At 33.7% G+C, this 17,474-nt stretch overlaps 1 protein-coding gene across 2 annotated transcripts in view; it reads right to left on the reverse strand.

Annotated features, from left to right (window-relative positions):
* LOC126892208 (C-type lectin 37Db-like) overlaps window positions 1–17,474 on the reverse strand; it is a 125,458-nt gene that overhangs the window by 42,021 nt on the left and 65,963 nt on the right. Inside the window, exon 5 of one of the 2 annotated variants that reach the window (XM_050661715.1) lies at window positions 11,771–11,971. The exons of the other annotated variant lie outside the window; for it this stretch is intronic. Within the exon in view, the coding sequence (XP_050517672.1) occupies window positions 11,953–11,971 (19 nt within the window). The 3' untranslated portion in view covers window positions 11,771–11,952. Of the gene's footprint in view, window positions 1–11,770; window positions 11,972–17,474 lie in introns of those variants that run through there. 2 annotated transcript variants of the gene reach the window in all.

Raw genomic sequence — 17,474 nt, forward strand, 5'->3', positions numbered from 1 at the left:
AGTATTGAGTATTATGATTGTTATATGGAATATGTAGAAGAATTCGAACTTTTCTCTCGAGTAAAGCCACTTTGATTAGTCGAACGTAGGCATTGAGGGATAAGTAAAGGAAGTGATTATTATGATGTTATATTATGAAATGATATATTGATGATTAAATGACAAATGATTGTTATATGAAGATGAATTATGTACACGGTAGAAGTGCTATTATATGAAGAAAAATGAAGAAATATATAGTTGTAGTACCAGACAAGAAGAAGAGTAGAAAAAAAAAGAGAATTTTTAGTAAAATATGTGGGAAAAATGAAAGAAGACACATAAAAATTGCAAGAAAAGAAGCAAAATTAAGAAGATACTAAGCAAATAAGTAGCTAATCATTGAAATATGTCTAAGAATTAAAGCTGTAAATTTTTTTTCTCTAAGGTAACGTAAACTATAAATAACTTATTTTTAAATGTATGTAATGAATTCAGGATAAATTTTCGCGGAAAATGGAAGTGTTTGAATTAAGGATAGACAATATCTTACAATAGTGTTAGTAGATTGTAAGCAAAGGGACACAAAAAGTGAAGTTCTTAGAGAGATTAAATCTTTATTATAGGTACAAGAGAGTTATTAGAAGTTTTTTTAGAGACACATATTAAAAGTTTTAGAGAGATTACATTTCTATTATAGGTACAATATTTTAAAGTTAGTAAGGCGTATATAAATAAATCAAAATAAGACTGAAATAATAAGATGAAATAGTAAAGTAACGTTAAATTCTTTTTTTATATACCATTTAATAGAAGTTTAGGTAATATTTAGCTTAGCTTAGGAAGTATTAAAGTCGAGATTTTATTACAATTAGATTAGTTACGGCTGATAGGCACTAAAAGACTATTTAAAAGTTAGGATCAATTTCATTCACTGTGGACACTGTTTTGATGAAGTGAATTAGTGAACGAAAAAAAAAAGGACGAAAAGACACGACGTGAAAGTACGTGAACTAGTAATAGGTTATAAAATACCAGTTTTAGTATAGGGAAAATATGAACTTTTGTGTAAAATAGGAAAAAGAATATACATGTTTAGGGAAAAATCGATTGATCTGAAATGTACCACGTTACAGTTAGTTAGGATAGTTAGGAAATTTAAGTTTTGAAAATAGTATTAGGTAATCATAAACACTCTGTGAAAGGGAAAGAGGGATATACACTCAGATATTCTTCTTCTCTTCTTAGGACTTTCTTTTTAAAAAAAAAAAAACGGCGATGATAGACAATCAATCTTATTTTAAAAATATGTAATTTTAACAAAACGGGGAGGTGTGGTATTATAATATCACCCTGTACAAAATATGTTTAAAACTCATTCAAAGTCATTAATCCATGTAATATCTGCTCTTGTATCAATAACCGCAAGTAACATTGAATTGTCATGTTTTGTTGTTATTTAAATGTGTATATAAACATTAACTCGGTGGAGAAAGATTATTGTACTCAGTATTTAATTATTGTACTAGGTCGTTACTGTTATATGTAAACACGTTGTTATAGTTAGTCATTGATGGACTTGAATGTAAATATAATGTATCTGAACCAAGAAAGAGAGTTTTAATTAGTTTGGACCTAAAAGGCATTATACAACACACTATTTAATACAATGTGTTGGTATGGGGTAATCATGATAACTTTAGATTTGAGGTACCAGTGGGTGCGTATGAAATAATAGAAATTCTAGAAAGGAAAATGTTGGAATCAGGAGTTATTACTCGCATTATATCAGATGTAAAAACAACTACTGTCACAATTAAATGTAGTGAATGGATTAATTTCAGTGTTGATAATTCTATTGGTGGTTTATTAGGATTTAGTAATAAGGTGAAACTTGAGCCAAACCAACACCACACTTCTACACACAAAATTAATATCTTAAAAATTAATACCATATGTATTGATTGCAATATAGCTGCAGGATCATTTCTAAATGGAAAACCCGTTCATCTCATTCATCAATTTTTTTCTCAAGTTCCAAACGGGTATAAAATAGTCGAGCAACCACTAACTATATTGTATTTTCCTGTCAGCGTTAAAACCATTAACAATATAACTGTAAGGGTTCTCGATCAGGCAGGCAATTTGGTGAATTTGAATAAGTAAGTTGAATAGAAATGGTGTTACAATTTCATCGGTTTGGACATCCTTATAAGAATACAAACAACATCAACAGTCGGTATAAAAAGCAACATCACAAACCAAGACCAACCAGTTCTTCAACAACAACGGATAACCGTATAACAAGAGAAAATCGTGAATTTTTAAAACAACTCGGTTTTCGTGTACTAGTATAATGGAATTATTAAATGTACAGGGTGAACCTTTTGCTGACGTAACGATTGAAGATTATCAGTACCACACCTACCAACCCTATAAGTCAACATCTTTTACTTACAACGATGAATTAAGAATTTCTGTGCAAGAATTGGATTCCTTCACATTACCTTGTAACTCTGTACTGTATATTGAGGGAGTTTTTCAAACTGAAGCAGAAAAATTACCAACAAAATTACATTTAATTAATAATGGAATTGCATATTTGTTCAGAGAGCTCAGGTATGAACTCAATGGAGTGGTGATAGATGCTGTGCGAAATGTAGGTTTAGTTTCCACGTTGAAAAACTATTTGTCTTTAAATGAAAATTAAAGTAAGTTGATGCAAAACGGAGGATGGTTTCCAAAAGCTGGTAACGATAAATTGTTAATAGACGACAAAGGGAATTTTAATGTATCTATTATCTATTATACCTTTAAAAAGCTTGTCGGGTTTCTTTGAGGATTTTAATAGAATTGTAATGCACATGAGGCAAGAATTGGTATTAATTAGAGAAAAAGATGACAATGATGTTGTAATTGCAACCGACAATACAGAAAAACCGAAAATTAAAATAACCAAATTATATTGGAATGTACCTCACGTAACGCCAAGTATTAAGGAACAGTTACGGTTAAATAAAATAATTCGCACTAACACTGAACTACCTATTAAATTTAGAAGTTGGGAACTAATAGAATATCCTACTTTGAATGATTCAACTCGTCATACCTGGCCTGTTAAAACTTCAACAAAATTAGAAAGTCCTCGACATATTATAGTGGCATTTCAAAAAGGTCGTAAAGGAGATATTTTAAAAGATATGAGTAAATTTGACCATTGTCACTTAACAAACATACGAGTATTTCTTAACAGTGAAATATTTCCATATCAAGACTTAAATTTAGACTTTGAAAGTAACCGCTTTGCGACCCTATACGAAATGTATGCTAATTTTCAAGAAAGTTACTACCACATAAAAACAAATCAACCAGTATTTAACCCCAAGGAGTTCAAAGATGCAACCCACTCATTCATGTTGATTGTTCACATGAAAAAGAAATTATTCCATGGACGTATAAATAAAGAGGATGGACCGGTTTATTTACATCTTTACTTGAAGCCACGAGATCGTCAGTCATAGCCACAAATCCTTAATTTGACGTTGTCATATTATTTTGTTTTCAAGTCAATATTTAAAATAATTTTCAATTTTTAGTATAATTTACTTTTAATTTATAAATCAAAATATATTACTTAGTTACTAGAAACCATTTCTAAATATACTTATTCCGCAACCAAGGAATTAAAAGAAAAACATTAATTTTTTAATTATTAAATGAAACTATATTCTGATAATTTCAACTATTTGTGAAACTTGGCACCACTGGTAATATCAACCAATCATAGTGCTTCAAGAAGAAGGAACGTGGCGTCTCGTGTTGTTTACGTTTATTTTGATAATTTCAGAATTTCCTTTTGTGTCATTTGAGTGAATTTGTTAGCGTATTTTGACTTTGAATTGAACAATCGTAATCGTTAAGTGTCTTAATCATGGTGCGTAACTGTGTCGTATGCAGGAAAACTGCATATTTACATCCACAACTGTCATTTCATTGGTAAGTATTTATCAAGTACATATTATAAATAACATCCATTGACGTAGCACAGGGATATGATATTACGTTATCCTTGAATTGAAATAAAATAAATAAATAAATAAAACTTAATAATTTTGTGAAATAAAGTAAATTTTGTAGTATTATAAATACATTTATTTATTTATTCGAATCTACAATATAATTTCTATAAATTTTCTTGTATGTTATTATATTACCTATATAATAATGTAAAATTAAGGTTTAATGTGTTTTATACATTGTTGTATATAGGATTTGTTGTTTTGTTGTTTATGTACTGTTCAATAATAGTTGGTATGTTTTCTTACGTTTATTAATATTTTAATAATTAATATGGTTGACCATTCAACCAATTATGCTCCGTTTTTAAACCAGGAGGAGTAATTCAAATTTACTGCGCCGTAATCTTATTTGAATGTCCAATCGCAGGCAAGTGTACTCCACTGTTACGAAATTTTGACACTATTTACATTTATGAAATTTTAACACTATTGGCATTTTATAGGTTAATGTAGATATATTAGCGATTTTTTGTGTTTTCTGCGTTACTCCTTTAACTTTTGAATTTTTAGTCGTCCTTTTAAAAACACATATTTTTTTACCATAAACTTGCCAAGTTTACTCCACTGTTATGAAATTTTGACACTATTTACATTTATGAAATTTTGACACTATTGGCATGTCATAGGTTAATAGGTGTTTTCTGTGTTACTCCTTTAATTTTTAGATTTTTAGTCTGCTTTTTAAAGCAGATATAAAAAATACATATTTATTTGCGACATCAGCTACCGGCTATACCTACTGTTTCTCTTTGTTCTTAAGAGTGTGAAACAAAGTTATCTATCTATACTATACATGTCAAACTCGTATTGTTCTATATAAAGTTATGTAAGATTTTTGTTTAATACATATTATAAATGCGTAGGTATATTAATTTGTAAAATATATTGGTATAATTATATACGGGCAATGTATAAATAACCTGCGATACCCTGATGACCCGGTTATTCTGCCAGATAATGCTGAAGCACTGCAACGCCTAATGGACCGAGTAACGACAGCCTGTAGAGAATTTGGAATGAAATTGAATACAAAGAAGACAAAAACGATGGTCAGCAAGCACCAAAACAGAAGGGTGAAGGTCAATGTCGACGGAACATCTCGCCAGAGTGACAAGAATAACTTACCTTGGAAGTAATCTTGATGAAACTTGGGACCACTCACTAGAAATAAGAACACTTCTGGAAAAGGCACGTACAGTATTTTACAAAATGCAATAAGTTCTATGCAACCGCCAGCTGGGTATTTCATTGTGAACTAGAGTACTTAAGTGCTAAGTTTTCTCCACCTTGCTCTATGAATGAAATCAAAAGTGAATGAATTGCTCCCACTTATAATCTAAGGCAAAATCAATAGCAAAAGAGGACCATGACCATAAGAGACATTTGCAATTGACAACATTTTAAGTTTTCTTTAATTGATCTCAGATCGAGTTAGCACATATTTTATTCCAAATAAAATAAATTGAAATTTACATAAAAATTAGAAAAATAATAAAATTCAAGGTCGTTGGGGAGGCAGAAAATTTGTATAAAAAAAATAAAAATACTATGTAATATGCTAAAAAATAACACTAGCAACTTTTTCACACTATAAAGGCGGAGATACATATGCGCTCTGCTCGGTGTGCGAGCCGCTCGCGCGCAGCGTATTCGTCAGATTAGTACGTGTTTTCAAGTGACGCACAAACGGCACGCACACGGCGCACCACGATCTAAATTCTGTCGGTTTTTCAACAAACGCATTGATGGTTCGCAATACGTATTTGGACGGGTTTGCGAGTGGTTTGTTGGTTTTGGCGCGCATGAGTTGAATATTTGTTAGTAATGGAATGGTCGGAACTGTCGGAAGGAAATTGATGTTTACCGTGGAAAATCATTATTGTGGGATCCTCAATAAAGAACCATTTAATTTAAAGAAACAACTTAAATCCGATCTGAACGGAAATAGAAGCTGAAATAAAAAAAATGTACATGCGGACCTTTTTAAAAAATGTTAGTTCATTGTTGTACTAAAAATAACATGTATTAAAAATAAGATTTACTATTTTATTTGAGCATAAGCCACTATTCGAGTTTGAAATCAAGTTTACTTGACCTTTCGACTTTCACTTCGGAAATAGTTATCAATATCAAAAAAACATTCATAAGCAGATATATATTATGTGTCACCGGAAAGCGAAATAGGTAACGCACGACTTGGAGAACCTATAGTTTTCTAACTTCGTGGCTGGTGAAGCAACGCAGTTGAAACAAGCGGATATATTATAATTGTGTCACCGGAAAGCGAAAAAGGTAAGGCACAACTTGGAAGACCCAATAGTTTTCTAACTTCGCTTCTGGTGAAGCAACAGAGTTGGAACAAGCAGATATATTATAATTGGGTCACCGGATTACAGCGCCATCTATCCATAATTACAAAAATTGTTTCGAATAAAAGTTGTTTATTTTTATACAAACGATCCAAATCTGCAATAAGAAATGGGGGCTACCACTTAAGATTTTAAAATAAGCCCCCCACCTCACCTCTGTGGGGGTCGTGTTTGGAACCATTCGATAGATTTTTTAAAAATATTGATAAAGTGTATTTTGCAGTTTTTCGATATGATGTTTATTTTGCGAAAGATCGCGGGATTTGTATTTAAAATTTTAAATTTCCCCCCCCCCCTCCCCGTGGGGGTCATGTTTGGTATTTTTCGATAGATTTTTGAAAAACATTGAACACGTAGTTTTTAGTTTTTCAATCTGACGTTCATTTCGCAAAATATTCGCTTTTTTTTATGAAACTTTTCGACTCACCCATTTCCGTACACCCCGCTCAAATCGTCATATTTTTGAAATATAGACTCTTTTGCATGTACTTAACTTACCTAATCTTAATCTGACAATTTCGAGTATTTTTAAGGATAGATTTTTTTTTCGGGTCCCCCTGAACGAACCCCCCTGTGTTAAGAGCCAATAGATGGTGGAGGTACATCTGCAGGGTACAACGTTTCTCCCCATATGATAATCTGACGCGCTCGAGTAACTGCAAAAATCCCCGCTTGGGCTCCCCTACCATTATATTTGTGTCGCCGGGAAGCGAAAAGGTAGTTCCCGAAATGTTCGCAAACTGTGGCTTATTCCACATAAAATAGTAAATTGCATAAGATGACACAAGAAAATAGTTTCAGAATATGTAATAACAAAATAAGATGTAGTAGAAGTACAGGACAGAGACATGATTATCTACAATTACTAAACGTTCGTATGTTTCCTCTGGGTCGTCAAAATGAAAAATTTTAACGAACAATAACCGCGCCTCAAACGCGCGGCGCTCACACGGCGCGGAGTTCGCGGCGCGGATATGTATTTCCGCCTTTAGATATAACATTTCAAACTTTTATTTTTTCGATGCATCCTATTATGTATTATATTAGTTTGCATAAAATATTGTATAATATAGCATAATAGTAATTTGTGATTTTGAATACTAACTCATCTTTATTCTTTTGTGTAAAACAATGTTTGTAAATATATTCTATACATTGAAAATTAAAATTATTTATTTTTCGTTGTTTCTCACTTCTTTCAAATATTGTATATGTTTACGATACTAAAAATATCATTAGTAATCATTTATTCAAATAAAAAAATTGTTTCAAATACCGTTCAATTATTGGAAGGTACGCCACTGACTATGAAGGAAATGTCACAGTCTATCACCTCGTCCCCTTCCTCGCGCCTATAAACTGTTTGGCTTCAAATTTCGGTGAACAGAGAATAGAGCATGCCTAGTCCATCCTCTTTATTTATACGTCCATGAATTATTCAAAGTGGATCTGTTGTTTTGAGAATAGAATTTGAAACCTCTAAAAGTACAGGTAATGATGTGTCAGCCTATTGTCTTATTTTACATGAAAAAGAATTCTATTATAACCCCTTAACCAAAATTGTCAGACAATAAACAGTTCTTCGTTAATATTGGAAGAGTACAGACGTAAATTACATCTGTTTATCTGGAAATTATTAAAACTAAAAGCAGAGATTGAATATTTCGAAAAAAAAAATTGGTTTTGAAAAAGAGAGAAAATCTCACAATATGAAGTTAATTATAGACATTCAAGGTTTTAAAAAGGAACATAACAAATTTATAGTCAAGGAATTACCATGTTTTGATGGTCAACGTGTTAGTCATTATTTATTCAAACCTCCATTTCCTTTTCATTGCCTTTCTTCTGATTTACAACATCAAGCAAAATGGTTAATTAAAAATTATCATTGTATTGAATGGGATACTGGTTTTACACACCTATATCACCTTGGAAATATTATAAAATATCTAACCAAAAATGCAGACATGGTTTTCGTTAAAGGAAAAGAAAAATTTGATGTCATCATGAAAAACTGCACTTCTCAAATTTATGAACTTGACGAACAACCAAAATTGGAACTAGCACAACCAATGTGTTTTTATCATAATAATAATAATAATAATAAATGTATGTATGATGTATGTATGATGTAATATAATGTATGATGTACGAAAATTTTTGGGAGATACACCTGCATACCAAGTCACCTAGGGCTCGATAACACGGAAAGAGTCCCACCAGAGCTCAATCCTTTTGATACCGCAGGTATCTGGGATGAGTCAATTTTCCCCTTAGAGGGAGTGTGAGCCGTATGGCTAAATCTGAGTAAATGTATGTGTGCTTTATCAAATTTTTTTTATATAAAAATTGTATAATGGATGAGCAATAAATATATAATGTATATTACAATGTTTTTCTTTAACCACACCTTAAAACAAGACAAGAAGAACCTAATCTTTGCTTTACACCTCCACAGTATGTTATAAAAAGAAAAGACAAAGATAAATTTCATTCAGTGTACACATTTTATTCGTGTAGCATTGTTTTCATTGTTAGTGCTATATTTTGGAGGTTTGTAATGTCACAAGAAAATTGTTTTTGTGTTTATCCACTACGAGAGCATTGGCACTACAAACGAAGATTATATCAATTTTCAGAAGAGGATCTAGCTAAATTTCCTTTGGACTATTTAATTCACGTAGCTTCACCTATTGAACTTTTGCATGTGTGGACCAAGCTTCCATAAGATTACCAAACCAATTTTGCACTGCAAGTTCAGTTACCTTGCTTTGTTCATTATAATCGTCCTGAATGGGAGTCTCACATAGATAGTCCCCCAACATCACAGTCAAGATGTCGTTTGTGTAAAATAGGCTTGGGACAATTGTAATTAGAATTTAATAAAATAATAAACATTTTACCAATTGTGTTTTTTTTATTTGACCCAAAACCATTTACAATCATTTTATATAACAATAGTAATAATATCAATAATGTCTCAATTTTCAAAAGAAAATCGTGGATATAATTATATTCTCATTGTAATTAATGCTTTCAGTAAATTTGTTTGGGCAGTGCCAGTAAAACGAAAAAGTGCTCACGATATTAGTAGTGCAATGAGAACGATATTAAATCAGATGCATACTATACCAAAAAATTTACAAACTGATATGGGGAAGGAATATTATAATAAACCTTTTCAAGATCTTATGAACCATTATGGGATTAATCACTATAGTACTTTTTCAAACGTGAAAGCCAGCATGGCTGAGAGGGTAATAAGAACATTAAAGTCATTACTTTGGAAACAATTTAGCTTACAGGGTTCATATAAATGGTTAAATATTCTTCCAGAAATTGTAAAAAAAATACAATAACACCAAACATTCCACAACAGGCTTGGTTCCAAGTAAAGTCAATAATAACACCGCAAAATCCATTACTGTCTTTAAACAAATTAAAACTGTAGATCCAAAGAAACCAAAATTTAAAAAGGGTGACTATGTTCGAATTAGTAAGTATCGTCATACTTTTCACAAAGGGTATACTCCTCACTGGACTACTGAAGTTTTTCAAATTAAAAAAGTTAAGCTGACAAATCCAATCACGTATATTTTAGAAGATGGAAAGCAGGAGGAAATTCGAGGTGGATTTTATACGGAAGAATTACAGAAAGTTAAACATCCTAACGTGTTCCTTGTGGAAAAAGTTCTTCGCAAAAAGGGAAATAAGTTGTATGTTCAATGGTTGGGCCTTAAGGATCGGTCATGGATATTAAAAAAAGCTTTATTGTAAAATATGTTTTTAACTTTTTAAATAAAAAATATTTACTTACATTTTTGCATTTTTATTTCCTTTAGATTCTAAAATGAAGGTAACAGGGATAGGATATTTCTATAATTAATAAACAACTGAATAAAGGAACTGTTTTATTTGCTTATACACCTTATTTCTACAATTTACATCTAAAACAGGATTAATATACGCAGCAGATTCTTGAATGCGACGATTGAACCGCTCTCGATCAAGGGCAGCCTGTTGCCATGTACCACACCTTGCTGTTTTATATGCATAGTTCCATGTGTAAAGAATGTGCACCGTTGGTTTAAAAAATCGTACTTTTTTCATAATTTGATTCTTCTATGAGCAGCTCGGGATAATTGTAAATTACTTCCAATCCAAAGGTGTACATCTCAGGATTGAGTCTTTTTATAGTTTCTAACAGAGATAATGATGTCTCAATTATTTCATTTTCTTTTGTTCCCGCTCGTAAAAGATTTATAACTACACTAAATCCTTGATGTTTTAGTAGCTCTAATCTATATTGAATAATTGGAATTAAATGCCATAATTTTGATATTGATTTAAAACTCAGCCGGACGCTAGAGTCACCTGTATACATTCTTACAACACTAGTATGCGGAAGCTGTTTAACTTCAACACAAAATCTTCCTATGTCTATTAAGTCGGTGCTATCAGATGTCACTAGTAAACTGTTAATTATCTCCTTATTTGATACAAAATCATTCCAATCTTTTTCAGAAAACACCAACATATCATTTTTATTTCCGGATATGATTACACATGGAGTATAATTTAATTGACATGATATGCAGATTGAAACATATTTTGATTTTCTTGGATTTAAGAAAAACCGACGTTCACACAAAAACACGTCTTTCTGCACTTCTGAAGTATTCATTACTAACTAACTATTTCTTTCTCGTTTTTCTGTGGTACAATATAAAGGTGATGAATGTTATTCAAGGTTAAATAAAAGGATTGTTTTTTAATTATCTTTATTTTAATCTTTCTGCACATGCATAGTACGGCCTTGGCTTAGGAGTATTTGCAATTATCAAAATAGATACAAAAATAATTAAAGCTAAAATTATACAAGTCATTATATATAATTTAGAAAATTCCTCTTGTACGCCCACGGTGCTATCTGTGGAGGGTTCCATGAAAAATGTTTGCCATGTATTTTGATCACCTTCAGAGTTGTCGGAAAATATTATCTTCAATTTATAATTAAAGAAGGATCAATTTGTTTTTGGAATCTCTGTTTGAAATACTGCAAGATGTCCACTATTTTCTTGAGCAGCACTTAACATTTTCCAGGATGTACGACTACACTCTTGTTTTGTATTGTTCATATCAAAACAAACTGCCACATAATGGGCACTGTACGGTACGTTAGTATACAATATATTGTTTACTACTGCAACCAAAATAATGAAATTTGTTTTTAGAAAACCCATGTTTTATCTGTAAGTAGAAGTTATACACTCTCTCTCTAACAGATCATTCAATACTGACTGCTTTGTTACTGTATTAATCTATTAAAATAAAACACATTAATAGTTTTTATTTTTATTTAACTCAGCATGTCTTTTTACCTCACTAATTCTAAACCGTTTTTTAAATTTTTTATTTTTAGACACCGGAATTGTTAAAACAATGTCTCTTTGTAAGTTAGGAATATACATATGTTTCATGATATTCCTCATTGTCCCAGTTTTCGTCTTCTATCTCATCGATTTTTAATTCTGGAAGCGTTTTCTGCAACAACAAAAAAACATAAGTAAAGCTCTCCCACTACACAAAATTATTATAATGTTTTGGCTAAAGTATTTATTCTCCAATACTCACCACATTTTTTTAAAGATGTTTGCTATACGTAGACTTTATTACATTTAGCTTTAATTAATTTGAATTTGAGGACCCAAAACCTCTATCTCCTCTATCGGTGCAACTAAGAATATTGACTTCTTCAATTTTTGGAATTGCACACTTTTCAAAAATAAACTGAGCAATCTTGTCACCTCGAACAAAGGATGATTCATTGTTCGAGGAATTATATAACAAAATTTTTACTGTTCCCCTGTAATCAGGATCTATTACTCCAGCCAGAACATCAATCCCTTTATTAAGAGCCAATCCTGATCTAGGGGCAATTCTACAATAGACCCCTTGGGAAAATTCTATTTTTAATAAAGAATCAACTAGAATTCTTGTGTGTGGTGGAATAACAAAATTAGCAGGAGTTTTAACGTCAAAACCCACAGAGTAAGGTGTGGCTTGTGTAGGAATAAAAGCACTTGAATCAGCTTTTAATATTTTTACAACCTCAAATAATAATTACAATAAACTCCTGTGGGAGTTTTATGTCAGTTCTTTTATCAGGCGCGGCCCCCTGCGAATGGGGGATGCTTTCTGGGTATTCGTAGCGCCAATACCCAGAGAGTAGCAGGAATACTTGCCGTGGAACAGAAACTGACACCTGGCAGTAGGTATAAAATGCACACCCATGAGAATGGAGACTAATAGTTTATGTTTAGGGCCGCTGCCTGGGGATCGCCAGGGCACGTCTGGAGCCGACGCTGGACGTGACAGCATGCGGGACGTCGGTGGCAGGGTGTTGAAGAGGCGGGCCCCTGTCACACAAACAGCTACAGCCCAACAATAAGAACAACAATCACAAGCGAGCCAAACAACAGCAAGAGCTCCACTCGCTGAAGGTGCTGCGCCGGAACATCAGCCGGCGCTCACTCAAGCGGGACGACCGAGGCAGCGCATGAAATGGACTGTGTCCATTAACGAAAGCATTTTGCGCTTCTATTATAAGGTGACAAACCTCGGTCAAGAAACGATCGGCTACAGACAACAGCTGTATGCCGAATTTTGCAGGGAGTACCCAGATATTCAAGTATCAGAGCAAAGAGTATCAGATCAATACCGGGTAATCGTAAGAAACAACCTTATCCCAGAGACTAGACGCAATACGATCAAAAGCGAAGTCGAACGGGAGATTAATAACCAAGAGCTAGTTTTAGATCAAGTCCCTAATCAAATCCTTGATGAGCAGATTCCTGAGATTCCCATACCAGAAACTCAACCTGACAATACACACCAGGAAAACAACGAGTTGCGTGATAGTCTAGAAAACGAAATGGCTTGTGCCGTACAAGAGTTTAGTGGAACAAACCCACTTAGCAGACCACCGCTACCACGAATAAACTCTTGTAAGAAACTAGGTGCGCTGTTACAAATTGTGAACACTGAAGTCCTACCCAATTATGTCGTAGAAGCCCACACATTGGAATATCTGCATATGCTTATCTACTGTGCACCAACAGCAATTGCCAATGTAATGGGCGTTAAGATCAGAACACGACGGGGTACTAATAACGGAAGGACTGGTAACAGAATTGCACCCTGGGAAAAAGACTTCTCGGAAAAATTGAATTACTGCGTAGGGATATTGGTCAAGTCACAGAATATATAAGAGGTGTAACAAGTAGAAAAGTCATTAAGAGAGCTGAAGAAATAATGCGGGGCACTGCAAGTCACTCGAGATACGATTCAGAAAATAACAGCCCAACAGTGTCTGGATACATTAAAACAAAAACTCTCCGTCTATTTAGGACGATTAAGAAGGTATAAAGTTAGTAACAACCGAAAATGTGACAATGCACTTTTTGAGAACTCTGAGAAGGCGTTCTACCGAAAACTCAATTCCACCGTAGAAAGTGTCGACAAGTCTTACCCAAGCCAAGAAGAAATTCATGAGTTTTGGGGAAATCAACTTTCCACACCAGCTGCTTTTAACAACAATGCTGGCTGGATAGAAGATACGACGCACAACTGTCACCACTGCGTCACTGCTAACTACGAACCATTCACGACTGAAGAAGCCTCAAATGTCATCAAAGAGCTTCATTACTGGAAATCTCCTGGACCAGACGGAGTTCAGAACTTCTGGTTTAAAAAGTTTTGGAGTATTCATGAGTGCTTATCAACATTAATTAATCATGTTATTTCTAATCCGCAGGAATTATCATCATTTCTAACTCATGGAACTACTTATTTAATACTTAAGGATCAAAATAACACCCAAGATCCATCCAAGTACCGCCCAATTACTTGTCTTTCAACTTTGTATAAATTGGTCACATCCTGTGTAACCCGGCGTATCTACCAACACTGTGCTCTAAACAATATCATAGAGCCTCAACAGAAAGGATGCGCTAAGGGTTCCATGGGTTGCAAAGAACAGCTTATCATCGACTCAGTCATTTATAACCAGGCATTCACTAAAAAAAAAGGAACCTTTTTACTGCTTTTATTGACTATAAAAAGGCCTTTGATTCAGTACCGCATGAATGGCTAATAGATATATTGAAAATATACAAAGTAGATGATAACATAGTGACCTTTTTAAGGCATATAATGAGAGATTGGAAGACTAAAATTCACCTCCAAATACCTGGTGAAAACAATATCGAAACCGAAAATATCGCAATCAACCGGGGCCCATTTCAAGGAGACTCGTTGAGTCCATTGTGGTTCTGTTTAGTTTTGAACCCCCTTTCCCAGCTATTAAACTCCACTGACTCAGGTTTTAGCATTAAAAGCAATAATACTGTGGTAACGAAGCTCAATCATCTGTTGTATATGGATGATTTGAAATTAATGGCTTCCACTCGAGAACACCTAGAAGAGATGCTAAAAACTGTAGAAACATTTTCTAATGATATTAGTATGCAGTTCGGTCTAGACAAGTGCCGTGTTTTGAATATAGTCAGAGGAAAGGTACAGCCCGGTGGATTCGATATGCAAAATGGCCAGAACATCGAGGCCATGGGCGACAACGATATGTACAAATATCTTGGAGTAAAGCAGGCGCGGAAAATTGACCATAAGCAAATGAAAACTGAGATAACTACTGAGTTTATAAGAAGGGTCAAACAGCTGCTTCGTTCACAGCTTAACAGTAAAAATTTTTTTAAGGCACTAAACACCTACGCTTGTTCCGCGCTTAGCTATTCATTTGGTATTGTTAAGTGGACAAAAACGGATATAGAAAATCTTCAGCGAAAAGTACGAACACACCTCACAAAGACACAAAAACACCACCCTAAAAGTGCAGTAGAACGAACGACATTACCCCGGTATTTAGGAGGAAGAGGACTTATGGATATAGGTGAGCAATTAGATAAACAAATTGCTAATTTAAGAACTTATTTTCAGATGCAGGCTGAGACATCTACTCTACATCGCGCTATCTGCGCAGTAGATGACACAACACCGATCAAACTGAGGGAAGCAGAACTGCGCATAAACCACCTTACTAAGGACGAAAAAGTGCGCGCCTGGATGGGTAAACCTTTGCACGGGCGACATCCCAATGAGGTCAGCCAAGATTATGTCGACAATATAGCGTCGAACTACTGGTTGACATCAGGAAAGATGTTCCCTGAAACGGAGGGTTCATTACTGGCCATTCAGGATCAGGTTATACCAACCAGAAACTACCTGAAATATATCATCAAAGACCCTCAGGTTCAAAACGACAGATGCCTATATGGATGTCAAGCCCAAGAAAACATCCAACATCTTACAGGGGCTGCCAGGCATTTGCTGCAACTGAATACAAGGAACGGCATGACGCAGTGGGAAAAATCCTTCATCAAGAGATAGCTATCAAGCTGGGACTTCTCCAAACGGACCATCTTCCGTATTATCAATACGTCCCTGAGAGTATGCTTGAGGATGGCAACTATAAGCTATACTGGGACCGCACGGTGCTCACAGACCAAACAGTGGCACATAATAGACCAGATCTCGTACTAGTTCATAAATTAACAAGACAAACAACACTAATTGATGTGGCGATACCTAACAACAATAATCTACGTAGTAAATTCACTGAAAAGATCGCCAAGTACAAAGAGTCATTCCGAAGAACCTCTTCGAAAGCATAAAAAAGCTGGGTCTAAATGAACATCTTTACAAGACCATGCAGAAAGCTGTACTACTCGCAACGGCCAGATGTGTACGAAAATTTTTGGGAGATACACCTGCATACCAAGTCACCTAGGGCTCGATAACACGGAAAGAGTCCCACCAGAGCTCAATCCTTTTGATACCGTAGGTATCTGGGATGAGTCAATTTTCTCCTTAGAGGGAGTGTGAGCCGTATGGCTAAATCTGGATAAGAGAATATTTAAAACATAAATAAACAAAAAAAACTCACCATTTGTTCCACATTAGCCATTGTTTTTTGGATTAAGAATATCTCCGATAATCAAATAACGGTTTAGCTTGTTGTTGTTGTTTGGATTACAACTAATTTCTGTATTGAAATATACCGCTTAAATACCTGCAATTCCTACCTACCTACATTCACTTTTCAATTTTTAAAAACAATAAACATCCACTTTCAAAATGCCGATGTCGTGAAGTGGTTATGTAACTTCTTATGTAGGAGAAAAAATGTATTCGACCTCGCTTATTCAAGTATTCGTCTTTACTCATGAATTTTTAACATCGAACGACTTATTTCTAATTGCTAATCAGATACTATATTCAAAAATATGTCGTTTGCAGTAACATATGTTAATAAAACACATTTTTAATATAAGAAATATTTTGATAAAGTTTCGAATCAATAGCGACTTTTCCTGGACTATGATTTTATAATATAACGAGAATGGTATGCGAATCTCTGAACATGGTATTCCATTTATTCTCTTCCCATTCGCTTTCTAGGGTAACGGTATTTTCTTGGTTGCGGTTGAGATCATTGGGTTATGTTGTCCTTGAATGGTCGTTTGATCGGGAAAGTTGTAATTAAAAGGTATTAAGAGGACCTACTGATCAATAAAGGAAGACAAATTAAAATTTATCTGAATACGAAATGTTAAATAATTATTGTCCTATTGTAAAAATTATTAAATGTACAATGAATAATTTACTACATACCTACGTAATTGGGCTAGTTTTTTAATTAATAATATATTAAACTTCAGATGTTTAATTAGTAGACTAATGAAAATTAAAAGTGAGTACAAAGTTGTGAAATATGATTGTGTAAGTGCATGCGGTTTGGAATCTAGTATAATTGCATATACGGGTGAGGTTAAAAATGTTGAATAATATTAGAATGTTAGAATGAATATTAGAATGAGAATAAAGATGCAGAAAAATGTTACGGGTGGATATGATAATTCAAATATTGAGATAGAAAAATAACTTACAAATCTCTTTATTTAACTACTGA

The sequence above is a fragment of the Diabrotica virgifera genome, chromosome 9 (genome assembly GCF_917563875.1).
Source record: "Diabrotica virgifera virgifera chromosome 9, PGI_DIABVI_V3a".
In the NCBI taxonomy this organism is placed as follows: Eukaryota; Metazoa; Arthropoda; class Insecta; order Coleoptera; family Chrysomelidae; genus Diabrotica; species Diabrotica virgifera.